A 16408-nucleotide genomic window follows, 5' to 3' on the forward strand; every position below is an offset into this window, starting at 1 on the left:
AGGAAAGAAGTCGTGGATGTCTGTTTTTTATGTCGGGAAACGGTAAAGAATTCTGAAGTTGTGCTATTTGACTCATGATATTTTTTGTCTTTTCGAACTTTTTCATCTTTTTCAACACTAATACAAAGTTCGTTCAAGATATAATTGCGCAAACGTATATATAAATATAAATAAATACGCGCGTGTGTTGCGCGCGCGTGTGTAAATATGGAAAACAACAGCATAAGTACGTAGCTCGCAGTATTGATAGCATCAATGAAAAGAATTTATGCTTACGCGATGAGTAAATCGATTGCCATAAATATTAGTAATCATCTTCCGCCTATATTGCTTCTCTATTTTTGTTAATTCACTCTAGAATGTATGTATATTCAAATAAAAGTTTTTAATCTATTTTAAATGTCTTGCTCTATGCATTGTAATGCCTAAGTAAAAGCTTCTTTTCTATTTTATATTTGCTAACATTGCGACACTGAGAACATATCAGTTTATATATATATATAAGATATATAAGATATTAGAAATTTGACAATTTCTAATTTCATATTTATACATTATTAAAACATACATAAAGAACAAATAAGACAAGAAGACAGAGGATTAAGAAAAATGTTTCAGAAAAGTATTTGTATAAAGAATAGTTCGCAAATAAAATTTTGATCAGCAGCTTAATAAATTTAATTAAAATATTAATTATATTTATGAATATTTTTGTAATACATCATATTTATTATATGTGATATTATTGTTAATTATTTTTACTTCGAGTTATTTTATAAGAGTTTCACAATTTGCGTTGCCCACATTAACGTACATAAATATACTTATGCAATATGAAACTAATACTCTACAAAACTCTAGTTTAACAATATATTAATTATATAAAATTGCTGAATATAAAACTGTGCGTATTTTTTATTATTATAAAAACGATTTAAATGATCAAAAAGGTAATATATTAGAGCTAACTATATAATATGATAGTTAATGTTAAACTTTTAATTTATATATTTGCGAATTTAAATTTAATATCTATTTATGCTTCATACTTCATATTAATTTTTTATAAAAACATAAATTAATATATGTATAAGTAGTAAATTATATAATTTAGTAAATTATATATAAATATGAATTTTCTCTTACGTAAAATTTTCACTTCTTTCTCTACCTATGCAATATCCTTACTAGATATGATTTAATTAATTTTATTCGTAAAATATATTAATACGTTGTAAATAATGAATTATGTTCTGCAAAATTTTAAAAACTTCACTATACTAAACTATAATTAATTGAATGATTGCAACATTAATTGGAACAGAACTAAGTATAAAAAAAAAATATAGTTATTTGTTAATAACGAATTTAAACATTTACCATATTTTCAATAAGATATATTCTTGAAAAAATACGCAGGCTACTGCACATTATGAAATTTACTTTTACAACAAAAAAAAAAATCATTTATACAAATAAAAAGTTCTGCAAAAATAAATAAATAAATAAATAAATAATAATTTAATTTAAATTATTATGGTGGGCATATTGTTATGATGTAATGATGTTAAATAATAATAATAACAGTAATTATTAAATTAATAGAAAAATCTAGTATTAGATGATTTGTTCATAATCAAATTGCATTAATTGCATTAATAAATTATTTCTATATGTAATATTACTCAGTTCACTGATTAAATACGTCAATGAGAAAGACAATAATATAGTTGCACTTAATTTCACATTATGTGCCGAATCTTATTAAAGACATAAATAAAAAATATGTTGGAGATTGTTGTAGATTTTTTCAAGTCACAAATCGCCTGGAAACATTTGTCGAAGACTCGATTCTTCATCTATGAATAAAACAAGCAGCAAAGGCCAAACGGCGCTTCAGTTTTGCTTATGCATTCCACTCTGCTCATACGGATGTATGCATAAAGAGTTTAAACATCGAAGCTGAAAAAACATGAGAAAATGCTGATGACGCTGGAGTTGAATGTAGACGACGATAAGAGCGTACTGGAGAAAAGGTTATCCTTAAAGGCAATGCAGACGCCTTTTTTGCCTTGACAATATCGATACAATCGACTATATAAGAACGGCTGAATCAATATTTTCTCAGCTCGCTTTGAATCGCGCAATATTCGATTTTCGCAAAATATTAGCATAGTTTTCTATAATTGCAATGGCAAATTTGATAATATTGTTAGATAAGTATTTAGTCATTAAAATGGACTTGCTTAATGGCTTATGGTTACCGATTAAGTAATGAATGAGGCGAGGAGCGAAGTTGTTGGTTGAAGAAATGTCTGGATAGTGTTTATTTATGTAAATTTTTCATAAAAAGTGGGGTCATATTTTATCAAAAGAAATAATTGGCTCCCTTACGCATTAGAAAGATTATTTCACTAAATTCGCGATATAGATAATAATAATATATATATATATATATATATATATATATATAATAGAAGAATGTGAAAGAACTTGATATAATATTAAATTTTATCAAATAATAAGTTAATATAGTCTTATGGTTTAGAAAAAATATCTTTATTAGGACTTTTATTTATTTTACATAATTTAACCTCTTGTAACAAACGTGTTCTTATAATTTATTAATTAATAATCTTCATCGTCTCTACAATTAATATATTTGATATTAGATATTCTGCAAATGTTAATTTTACATTTATTCGTCAGCTTGATTAATTTATTTATTATTTAGTGTCTAATAATATCCTAAAAGCTCATAATAAAATTAATAATAAAGAGAATGTGACAGTAAGCTGATGATATGAGATTAAGCAATAATTAAAAATGGGAATAATTAAAAATTTGATGTAGGAAATGAGCGTAAGAGACAAATATTTTGTTCTTACACACAGCGAAGGAGCAACAATTTATCAAAAATTAGAACATAACAGTGTAGCCATGGTGAATCCAGTCACATAAAAATGTAAATATTCAGTTACATTGGATACCCTTTAGATATACATCGGGGATTCTTGAGGTGAAAATTATATATGTCATTCGATATATCAAATCTTCTCTACTAACCAATAAAATATAACACTTAAATTTAATAAAATAATTGGTTTAATGTGGCAGGAAAGTTTAGCGCAATTCCTATTCTTAGATTCGAAATGAGCTCGCTCACAGAATACATACTCTATCCCCAGCTTCGTGAAGGTAATCCTAGATCAACTATGGGATTTAGAGGGAGAGGTAAAGGTATGGCAAGGTATCTACGGCTTAGAGTTCTATCTCTATCTGTGAGTATGTCATATAGAACTTCAAAAGTCAGTCAGTCAGCATTGAATGATCTGTCTTCTTCATTTGACGCGTTCGCAACATCTACATCGTACATTTCTCCTATTCCCGAATATGCGAAAATTTATCCGAATAGTCGATACTGTAGTGTCGAGCCCACGTAGCCGATATTCTAGCAAAGCTTAGTTAATTAATATTAATAGATTAATAATAAAGCTCCTTCTGCGGACTTTTGCGTATTATTTGTGCCGATTTAATTCTAATATATGTATATTAGAACTGGTGGGAGAAAAGAGCACCCACTTTTTGAATAACGAGAAGTTTGCATGTGCTAGCGTAATGAAGATTGGTGGAATAAAATCTCCTATTTTCTTTGCGATTTTCTTACAATCTTTGCATATTCTCAGCTGAGGTTAGAAAGATTATAAATACGGAATATTGGATCTATATATGAGATTTTGACTTTGAAAAGATGCTTTTATTATGTAAATGCTACATAATTTATATATATATATATATATATATATATATATATAGTGTGGACATATAAAAAATATAGTCGAATGATACTGTTAGGCAATAATAGATCGATTTGATTGAAATTCCACTGCTCAAATCCATCTTGAGAATGTCGACTACGAAGAACATTGTTGTTACTCTACCAATAATATATTTCGATATAAATGCTTTTCTGACTTCGTGCCACAATATTCTGATGTTATTGATAATGATAAAATCAATAATACCGATTCATTTAATATCCGAATGTGTAGCACATTTTACGCTCTTAGACTAATTTTTATCATTCGAGGAAGTGTAAATTTCTCAAAATGTATGCTGATCGATTATCCAACTACATCGAATACATCTATCGCTGAACTGATCACGACTAAGACTTTCGATAAGTTTCTCCTATCAATTCCTACTCACGTTGTTCCTAAATACTACCACAATCTATACGCATGCGCAATGCGATAGAAAATAAAATTCAATTGTATCATTAGAAGTTTCATCGAATTAATCGAGATTATTTAATGTGGCCTCTTAAAGGCCTTTAGTGCAAATATACAAGAAGAATATAGAGAAGTTTTTCGGCAGATCATTACCTACCGTGATGAGAAGGCGATGAGACCGTAGAGAAAGAAAGAGAATAAGAAGAACAGATAGAAATAAGAAATAAGAGAGAACACTATTCTGAAAAACAGATACATGGGAGCAACCATGCACTCGTACTCAAAAACATTTATACCATTTTTACCGATTATTTTGTCGCATATGTAGATATTGGATATTGGAGAATTAAAATAAATATCTCGAAATTTCATAGTGAAAATGTTGAATTATCTAGAACCGAAACTTTTCTTACTGACTAAAGAGTCCAAAGTTTTTGTCATTGTTTGTACAGTCCTGGGCTTTTCATACAGACTGTACAGCCATAAAGTTTAAGTGTTGACTGTACAGTCGGCACGTGCCTTTGGCTCTACCTCTTTTCACGTAGAGTGCAGTGTTACGGTTTTGTCTATCACCTTATTGCTCTCGGTCGTGTTCCTTTATTATTTTTCTACACAAATTTATTTCGTTTTCCTATTTCGAGTATACCACGAGCCTATAAAATAATCTAGACTCTTCGAATCAGCCTTTTCATTTCATATAAAATAAATATTTTTTGAACATAATATTTCGCAATATTTCGAAATATTTAACTTATATATAAATAACAAGAAAATTCAATTACATAAATTCATTTCAACCTCACAAAATACATGACATCGGAAATATATAGCACACTTTTATTGGAAATTAGTCTTTAAACAGTTTATATATTTATCTCGAGATACTTTTCTCATATTCATCGATCGAATTATTTTATGAATTTTTTCACTTTGATACAAATAATAATAATAATTATTATTATTATAACAACAACAACAACAACAACAACAACAACAATAATAATTTCGTCGTAATTATATTTGTGAAGAAATTAAAGCAATGTTTTTTATCAATTGTTTATTATATAAATTTTGAAGTTTTTTTTTCAATTATCGACAAAAAAATTTCATATATAGTATAGTATTTTATTTTATTTTATTAGAGTGATATCCATATAAATGCATAAAAATATAGAAAATGATTATGGCCAGGATTAAATTACCTTTATCTGTTTATCTAGTTATATAGCATTAATGTTTATTATTAAAAGATATCTATTTCATGAAACATGTTTTCCTCTTTTTTACGTTTATACGAATTGCAACTAATTATTATCAATAACTGTCTAAAAAATATATGTACGGACACTTTGAATTATATAAATAGTCGTATTGTTAAAACAAATATAATATTTAAAACTTATTAAAAACTAAAAAAAAACAAAAAACTTTTTGTTCTTAATAATGCTATATACATAAGTAATATTTTTGTTACTTCGTTGCACAATTCATGGTTAAAAGTGAAAATTATGATTAATATTCAATTGCAAATATTATTTATATAATATGCCCTATAGCAAGTTTCACCAATTAAAACAATAATTATAATTAATATAAAGAACATATTTTCTTTATTGCCATAATTATGTGAAAATTCGTAAAATACTCAATTCAAAAGGAATTTAGCAGAATCTGTCTTACTATTAACAAAAAAGGAAGCATCTTTGGAGCAGTAAAACGAAGTTTCCAAGTTCATTCGTATTCAGCCTTGGGAAAAGGGAAACAAAGATCCAGTATAATAGGTACACCTCCCCACATCAAGTTTGTATTACAAAGCGCGACTTTACACAGTCATGAATACCACGTAGGACCTGCTAGAGCCCACCACAAATACGGAAGTAATTAAACGAATAAATGAGCCGCGAATCGGGCTCTCATTGCCACTCTTAATGGAAATTTCTGCATAGTGTCACTGGGAAGGATTTAAGCAATTTTCTAGAAACTGCGTCGTGGCTGCTTTCGAATATTTTGTTGAGGAAAGTATAACATCCCCACAAATAATAAATATCACTAAACAACAAAACGTACATAAGCTTCCTGTATATGGACACTTAACTGTCGTTTCCTTGGATTTTTCAAGTTGTTGGAATTAACAATTTAATTCCATGTCTTTATTACCATGCCATTGGACTAATTAAGAAAAGCAGCGCAAATATATTTATATTTTTTCAGACAGTCTCTTCATAATTATATTAAAATGATGTAAATGAGGCAGGAAGTGTGAGATTTTTATGGACTAAATAGCTGGTGGATATATTAAGAGGTGAATTTAACGGAAAAATAAATAGAACGAATAAAGTAAAATATAAATAAATATCTGCGCAAATTAGTTGAAAACCATTATGAATTGTAATTTCAATAGAATATTGTTATTTTAGGAGGTTGAGAGATATTTTTATTTTAAATATATCACAAAGCTTTACTGATAACGATCTGCAAAATTTCAACTGCTTTAGTAACCGATGTTCTTCTACTTTGGCCCAATGCCAAGTTTGACTAAAAATAAAATATATACAATCGTGATTGAGTGTTTATCTAAAAGGCACTCAAAGAATATATTACATCGATATATGAAAAATCAATAGTATATAAATAGTTGGGATAGTTAATAAAATTTAAAGAATTTAGTCAAAACAATTTTAGACAAACCTTTATTCGTATATTTAATACTGTCCGTTATAATTTCTTCAATTAATGGAATTCATTTGAATAATTATAACAATTGAAACATATATTAAAAATTTAATTAGCGAAAATAATTGCCATTCTTCTCTTATTTCGTGATACTTTTTATTTTTGTATTGCCTAGACTATTATTATCAACAATTATTATTTGAATTAATTTTTTTTTTATCATCTTAGAACGACTAGTACTTGCATAGTTAATTACTAAATATCCAATTTTCTAATATATTATACACTCGTTAAATACAGGAAAATTATTTTAATGAACTTTGAAAGTTTTTCTACATATTTTATTTTCTATTCGAAAAAAAAAAAAATCAAATAAAACATTTACTTTATAATAAAGATATTCATAAAAACTTTATATTCCATTGATATACTTGCAGAGTTGGAAATATGAAATATAGTTTTTTAAATTTTCATTAATATCATAAATATCAAGTGATTGTGATAGCTTATTGAATAGTTTATTAAAGGTTTGTTTATGGTAGATCGATATTGCAAAAAAAAATTTGAATGATTCAATTAAATGTGTAAACCTTAGCCGAAACTTGATCAAATGCTCAAAACTTATTAGTCTCGCATTGATATTCTAGTATTTCATTTACTAGACTAAGTTTATTTACTGTTCGAGGGCAATTTGTGTATCATTATAATTTCATAAATTCGCGAATCAATGTTTAGAGAACATATCGAAACTCCTTTGTTCGTAATTGATTTATTTATTTTTTTTTTTTTTTTTTTTTTATTAATTTACATCGAGATTACAAATTTCATACATAAATAGGACTGTTATTGCATTATGTGGAGCTTAGTAAATTTTAAATCAATTGAATATAACATTATGAATATAATAGTATTATTTGTTTAAAACATATTTATATATTTGAAACCTGTATTGTTTTATTACAATGAAAGTTTGAAATTATTATTTAATCATCGTAATAACAAAGTATTAAAACTAGCTTATTAGGATGATCGTAAAATACATTTGACGCTTCAAATATTTACACATTACCAGCAATATTAGTATTAATATTATATATATAATTACATTGTTTATTATGAAAGTAAGAATAAAATCTCTTAATAAAATGAGTAAAATTTTGCTCTATTAATAATTTTGTTATCAATTATTAATAATATTGCTAAAACTAAATATTTAATTTTGAGTATCCAGTAATTTTGTTTCTTTTATCTTAATGGATGAATAATTAACGTAAATAATATATTTCTATAAGTACGTACAGAACAGATGAAGTACGAAAATTTTCAAAAGCTTTTAACTGTAGATCAAAGTTTCTTCGTACACGTTGTCTACGCAAGAGGTTGCCATTTTTAATTCTCCTAAAAACTTTTGCGAGCATTCAGTTGGTGTGAGCTAATCCAGTGAATTCGCCGTCTCTGCTTCATTCATTCATGATGGAGTGCACATCTCTTGTACCAAGAGTTCTATAGACACATAATGCTTGCTGTTATGATTAGCTTATAAAATTTGTGAGATGGGTGGCTTCCAAAGCTTCTGTCAGCTAATTATTAATGGTTGAAAATTCTCTTGGTCCGCGCGAACTTTGTCGGCGAACAACATTCTTGTTAATTATTGGTAGTATATGCATGGCGTATGGTAAAAAAAAAAGTAGTTCAACATATTTACGATAACTTGTATAAAGTATAAATGAAATGAAAATTGTTCCATTTTGTTTTAATTAACGAAAGAGGACATTTATGGGAAAGAAAATTATATAAACTGTCCGATTTGTTTTCTTTTTTTTCTTTTTTTATTTTTTTTTTTATCGAATGTACATATGTGGTAGTTATTTTTTAGGATTGTATGTATAATGTATTTATCTATGTTATTTTTCATGTATAAAATAATTATAATTAGTATAGATTCATAAAATATTTTAGCGATTTATAATAATATAATTATTCCGATGATATCGCGAAGAAGATATATATATATATATATATATACACATTCAGTCAGAAATTATTATTTTTCATTTATCAATAATATACTTTGTATGAATGAATGTAAGCGGATCCAATGCTTTATATATTTTTTATATTTATCATAATATTTCATATAATACAAATTGCTGAATTTGAACAGTGAGTAAATTAAGTTTGTAGCGACTAAAGCGTTAAAAATATAACCTATTTTCATAGGTGCGTGTAAGCGCGCTCTAACCATACACACACACACGCACACGTAAACACAGTATATATATATATATATATATATATATATATTATTTTGATTGAAACGTGTGAATATTTTTTTATTTCCAAGCCATCGTGTATGTCAATAACTTGAATGAATGAATGAAGCAACTACATACTTCGATGGTTAATTCTTTTTAATGATAAAACAAGATTTTTCTATGTTATAATACTGTATATTCTTTCCTGCGAGATGAAGCTTTATTTGAATATTTAAAGAAACATACCAGTGAATAGTATAAATGTTTATAGAAAACGAATTAGAGTAGAAAAGCTTGAAATACAGAAGGAAATATAAATAAAAATAAAAGAGAAACTGGCTTTAGATCGAGAAAAAGGAAAGGTTGAGCTTTACTTCTCTCTTGGGGGTCTTGCAAGATTTCATCTCTGTCTTTTGTTGATAGCGTAAAAGCTTTCTGTGCGTTTTTCTGCGGTTGTAACAGATGCTGGCGTTATCTTAAAAAAGCAGAAAATTGAAAAAAGATTGTAAAAAGATGAAATGATTATAAAAAAAAAAAAAAAAAAACTTAATAAATGCGTAGCCCTAGATGATGAGAAATGAGGAAATCAAAGATAAGATTCATAAATATAATGTAAATTGTAATGATAGATATTAGAAGATAAATATATGTAGACAAAGGAAGAAAATGTAAAAAAATCCATTTATTTGAAGGTGTAATCCATTATAGATTTAAGCTTTTTTCCAAAATACTATCATAATGAATGCTATAAACTTTAGTGAAAAATACCATTAAGTAGAAAGTAAATTTTATCGGCTCTATATTGATTAAGGTAAATTAACCAGCAATTTGTGTATTATTGATTTCTAACATAAACTTTAACTTCTATAAATGTACTAGAATTTATTGATGTTCAAAAAAAAAAAAAAAAAAAAAAAAAAAAAAAAAAAAAAAAAGAATACAATACGAAGCATTTCTGAATTTCTTGCTTAATTAATTTCAAAGAAGTTAGATTATAGATTAAGATAATATAATGCGTGCATGAGACAACTGAACATTTTTATAATTAAAGTCCATATATATTTGAGAAATTTATAAATAATGTTTTATTATGGAGACGTTATATAGGAAGCAAAAACATAAATACATATTTTATATAAATCACTTACTACTAGTCAAAGAGATGGAAGAGTTATGACTTCTCAGAAGCAATGGGATAATAAAATAAGGTTTTGAGGTTTTGATATGGTATATATTTTATATTTATGTGTGACCAGACCTCAGTAATAATACAATTTTCAGATAAAGATATCTATTTATATTGATATTATAGAATAGCATAAGAACAGAGCTCGAGTGAATAAAAGAAGAAAAATAAAGTATATTAAGGAAAATTGAAATTTCTAGTCGCTATTCATCTCAATTCTTACTCAAGTGAATGTAAGCATTAGTGCTCCGATGACTTTCGGAAAATATGCTTCTCTCATTTGCTATCTTATTATTCATTTTCTACTCTTCCTTCTTGTAATAATATTGTCCTTATATTTTTGAAAGACGTTCCTTTTTTCTTTTTGGTTTTTACATTATCCGTACTCGCACATTCATGTTGGCACGCATAAGTAGCAAATACATATAAGTTGTTATTATGTGTTAATGTTTGATAAATAAAAACAAAAGGAACGGGTAATTGATATAGATGATCTAATTGAGAAAAAGCTTTTTTTAGAATTTTGAAAATTTTAAATGTCATCCTAAGTCCATCTCACTAAACTTACGACATTTTCTACTATAGATCCTTTTATCAGTCGTTTTCTATCTATTTATCTGTCTAGCTGTCTCCTACATCTTCTGTCTTTCTCCATTTCTTCGATTACTCAATGTCTATGGGGACTGAGATACTTTGGTATTTTCTCCATAAGATTCACAAAGTACCATTTAAGTTTTTAAGTGTAAACATATCTTTAACATGTAATACAATTTATTGGTGATGTGTGTATTTTAATGTTAATTTGAGTTGTTAATTTGAGTTTTTTCTATGAGCAACTTGATATAAATTTTTTATAAAAATGTATAAAATTCATAAAATGATTTATAAATTTAGGTTTCCTTTAAGAATTCTAAAATATTTTATAATAATTACTCACTTATTTTACTTACTCAATCAACTTAAATTATCATACATAATTTATGTTCTTATACGTGTACAAAATATAGGTAATTTATTTGGCAAAGAAGGGAACATATTTTAACAAACAATATATTTGTAAAATATAATAATTATTATTTTTCTCTGATAAACGAATACAAATAAATTTACCTTTAACAAAGAATATTTTTAATATAAAAAAATGTACATTACAATCAATTTCTTAAATCCTTATTAATTGTTTTTTTTTTTTTTTTTTTTTTTTTTTTTTTTTGAACTTCTTATACACTAATTCTTACATATTATTGATAATGATCTTATTTAAAATTAAAACTTAATTTATTAAAGTAGCAAACATAAAAAGCAATTATTTCATCTAGCTATCGATGTTGTAAAGTTGTAAAATTGTACATTTTATCGTATCGTAGGTAAATTATTTTAATATTTTTAAATCTATGTTTATTTTAAGAAAGGCATATCAACTGTTGAATGTATATATTTATATGTTATATAAATAAATAACATTTCAAATAATATTTTTTGTAATTTGAATTAATAATTTTAATTTCATTGTATGTCGTATTAATAATTGAAAAAATGAATAATATAAAGTATGACTTAAAAACTGCACGAACAATGCTAATCTCACTCACAGTAATTACTGCATCTATGCGCTCAATTTATATTCAACAAGTAGCACAGGTATGTGGTATAGTCAGGCGTAGAGAATGCATATACGGTCTATACATGTAATATTAGCGTTTTTTAAACTGTTTATATGCAAATAAGTCATAATATATAATACAATCAGGTATAATTAATAAATCATATTAATCATATTTTAATCATTAAAATCACGTGATGATTACAGTTGTTATTAAGAATAAATTCATTGAAATAGCAAATAAAAAACAATGTTATGCTTATTAAAGTGATTATGAGAATGGTTGATATTTTATGTAAGTGTACAAATAATCCTCTGTGTAATTACAATTATTCAATATTATTGAAACTATTAATTTTTTTCGTCGGTTTCGGTTTAAAATTAAATGTCTAAGATAAAATGAACAGCGTAATAACTGTTTATGTCAATACTGATTGATATTTAACCGTAGAATATTAAAATTATATATATATATATATATATATATATATATATATATTGAATTTTTATGGATAAAATTAAGTTTTTTTTTATTATATAATATAATATAATATTTAAATTTTAAACGTAGACTTAAAATTGTATACTTTGTATTAAATATTCGAAGCTATTACGCAAAATTATCTAGAACATATCACTTTATTTTTAGCGTATTTTAAGTCATTATTTAATTACATTCAACAGAAGACTTACTCTTGTTTTAAACACACACACATACACACACACAAAATTATTTATAAATATTTATTTATTTATTACTAAAAACTCGAGTTATTTCCTAAATATATTTATGTGTGTATCTACACAATACTTACGTGTATGCGTAGATTGAAAAGTTTCGATTAATTAAGAATCATATATATATTTGTGATAATGATAATGTAAAAATATATTTGAATAACAATTTATAAATAGAATCTTATTTATTCATATATACACTTATAAATATATATTGAAATTTTATTAGAAAATATGTTTACAGCATAATTTAATTATAAGATTCTTTGCTTATTAATAAAATAATACTTGTCTATTTTTATCTAGTTTCTGATGCTAATTTTATGAAACTTGGAACATGTAACAATAAAATTATTATTTACTGTGCAATAAGTTAAATAATAATATTTTTGTTATCTAATTCCTACAAATGTAATATAATGTTCGTGAAATTTTCATTATTGCTCCAAGTGAAAAGTAGAATAGTTTGGAATAGCAGGAGACAAATCGCAAGCAAAGTGTGATTACTTGAATTCCATCGATCTTTGACACATCTGAAATTATCACCCGAATTTCCTTCTCAACTCTCGTACTCTAAGCATTCACGATTAATCCGAATGAAGATAAGATAATAACCTTGAATAAAACATAGAGAAGCAGGTTTTGAAAATTTCATCTTACATGCAGCAACCCTTTTCGTCACAGACAACGTCTTCCGATATTCAATTATATAATATAACATGAGATCGTGCGCAGCTGTAAGTTACGTTCGAATTAGTACGCATACACTTACAGTTTTTTGGTCGCAAAATAAGTATTTATATGGCTTATGTGTTAATTGTACTCTATTTTAATGATTTTACAACCTAATAATTCGTGTGAAAATTTTCTCTGTTTTATAATGTAAAATATCTGAATTTATAATGTAAAAGATTGATTTATTCGGCTTGTAATTAAAATGCGCATCAAATCCTTTTAATAAAATAAAATCATTTTATTTGGAACTAATTTTAATTAATATACGTTTAATATAGTATGATTAATTCTTATAAAATGTTTCTCACTTTAATTGTTCTTATCATATAATCTAACTAGTACTTTTTTATTATATCATCGTGACGATCGTATATATTTTTAACTACTTTGTACGAAATTAGGTATTAAGATCAACCATAATTTCTCAATGCAACTTAATTTTTTATTATTATATTAATAAATATGTCTATCATATCATACGTACTATTGAATAAATACTTATATTCTGATGTCATATAACTTTAAATGACTCTTTTTTTTTTTTTTTTAAGTAAATATACAAAAACCGATTTAACAAAAGATCTTATGGGTTATTTAATAATGATATATCTACGCTCAAACAAACTTCATTATATAATTATATAATTACATATCAAATGTATTATTATCTAATAATCTGACGATATACTATGCAATATTCAGTGCAATAAAATTTCTCGTATTGTTTGTAAAATCGTCAAATTTATATACCAAATACAATGCATGCCAGCAAAACGTTATTGTATGTAATATAAAATTTATTATATTGTAGAAACTGGTAGAAATATTTTATTGCATGAATTTCTTGATAATAGTATATCTTCAATTTATTGTAATATTGTAATTTATTCAATCTAGACTTCCGAATGTAGATAGTGCTATTGATGACAATGCTATTTCTCTTTACAAATCAATTAGTTAATAAATCATTGCTCAAAAATAAATAATTTCATTGGAAGCAACGTATGCGAGTAATATTTTTGTTATTAGGCTGTGTTATTGAATTTTATAATGGCATAAATATATTATAATATAATTTCAAAATACATGAACAATCTAAAATATATTATTGCATAATATGTAAAATTAATACAAAAGTATTCATTTAGCTGTAACCGGCGTAGAAATAGCATTAATAAAACATATTTTATTCTCGAAAAATTATAATGACCTTTACCCAATTAGCTAAATTTTATTACAATTTCAACTATCCATAAACAGTTACATATAAGCTTGTAGCTATAATTTCAGTTTTTCATATATAGAGATAATTTATTTGACTTCACTATCAAAATTCACTTCAATTTGTTAAGATATATTAAATATATTAAATGTATTTGTAAAGATAATTGATAAAATAAATTATTACACAATCACTAAAATTACGTAAAAGAATAATGTGAAATTACCATCTTTTAAGGCATAAATTTTATAATATATTTATTTGTTTTAGGTAACTCAGCCGAGCAAAAGAGGATAAACTTTTATCTCATGTTACTGACTGCTGCAATTTTTATTTATATCGATTAGGAGATGTCGAAATAGTAAGTAATTCAACGTATAAGAGATTTCTGTACAAAAGCAAACAGTGAATATAAGCCAAAAAAATAGTTAAATTATATTATAAACGAATAGCTTATTTTCTTTGTCTTTTATTGTAAAATTAAATTTAATGACCATTAATATATCGTTTCATTACAAAGTTACAAAATACTTTCATAAGATTGTGAAAATTCCTATAATATTAATTTTTTATTTTAGATTTTTATTCGTGAGAAGGGTAATAATAATAATACACAATAAAAATAAGAATTTCCGCCTACTTCCGTGAAAAAGTATTTTTTAGAAGGAACAAAATAATTATTTTTTACCACCGAGAAAGAAAAAATTTATAACAGTAATTAAAATATTCTAATTTCCAAGCTCAAAAAAATATATAATATTGTACAATTTATTTTATTGAATTTACAATATAAAAATTTTTTCTACTTCAACGTTTCAACTTTAATATTTTATATAAAAAAATCTATTTACATAATTGATAAAAGAGTTCAATGATTTGATATAAATTAATAATATTACTATATAATTATATAAAAACAGATAAAATAAATTGCTTTTAAATTTATAAAAAAATAGTTTTAACTATTTAATGATTAGTTCACATTTATTATGCTTTTCATTTTGTATAAGTATTATGCTTTCTTCATTAAGATACTAAAATTTTACAAATAATAATATGTACTGTTTTTTCCTTTATTTCAGAAACTTTTTGTTAATATTGCAATGTCTAATTTAAAATGGGCTTTAGTTAAATATGAGCAACATGTCTTTTCGTAGCAGTCCACTCATCAAAAACATATTTAGGAAAGCGTAGAATGAAAAATATTCATTGAAGTTGTCAGTCAAATCATCATCGTTTATATAAATTGTATATAATGTAATGAGGCGCCTGTGAATATGTAAACAAGCATTTTTAATTCATTTATAAATATATATTCGAGTGGTAAAGAAATAAAATAAATTAGAGCATTAGATGATCGGGTATGATTAAGTAGAAATTACAAAATAATGAAAAGTAGCACCTTCTTTTATACAGTGATGCGACAATATATTTAAACATCTGTAGAAAAATTATTATAATTCATTTCATTACTTATAATACACTATTACAAAAAAGAATTTTTTTTTTTTTTTTGATTGTTGATGTATACTCATCTTTAAAAAATCTACGTACGATGCAGAAATCTGAAATTTCACGCCAATTTACTTATAATTATTATAACGAATGAATTAATAATATTTACTTTCTATATATATTTATAAATATATGTTATTTTATGTAAAGCTGCGCTATTTTCTAATAGTAAAAATCACAAATATTTAATACGTCATATGATACATGTATGTCATGCATGTATGATAGATTTTTAAATGATTTAAAATT

The 16408-nt window shown here is 25.1% G+C and overlaps 1 protein-coding gene across 3 annotated transcripts in view; it reads left to right on the forward strand.

The window, feature by feature from the left end:
• Positions 1 to 16081, forward strand: part of LOC105361858 (uncharacterized) — an 88280-nt gene extending 72199 nt beyond the window's left edge. For all 3 annotated transcript variants that reach the window (XM_011499138.1, XM_011499139.1, XM_011499140.1), the window contains 2 exons: positions 14915 to 15005; positions 15727 to 16081. In XM_011499138.1, coding sequence (XP_011497440.1) covers positions 14915 to 14991 — 77 coding nt within the window. In that variant the 3' untranslated portion in view covers positions 14992 to 15005; positions 15727 to 16081. The remainder of the gene's footprint in view (positions 1 to 14914; positions 15006 to 15726) is intronic.
• The last annotated feature ends 327 nt before the right edge of the window (positions 16082 to 16408 follow it).

Source organism: Ceratosolen solmsi, unplaced genomic scaffold, assembly GCF_000503995.2.
Source record: "Ceratosolen solmsi marchali unplaced genomic scaffold, CerSol_1.0 scaffold2, whole genome shotgun sequence".
Classification (NCBI taxonomy): Eukaryota; Metazoa; Arthropoda; class Insecta; order Hymenoptera; family Agaonidae; genus Ceratosolen; species Ceratosolen solmsi.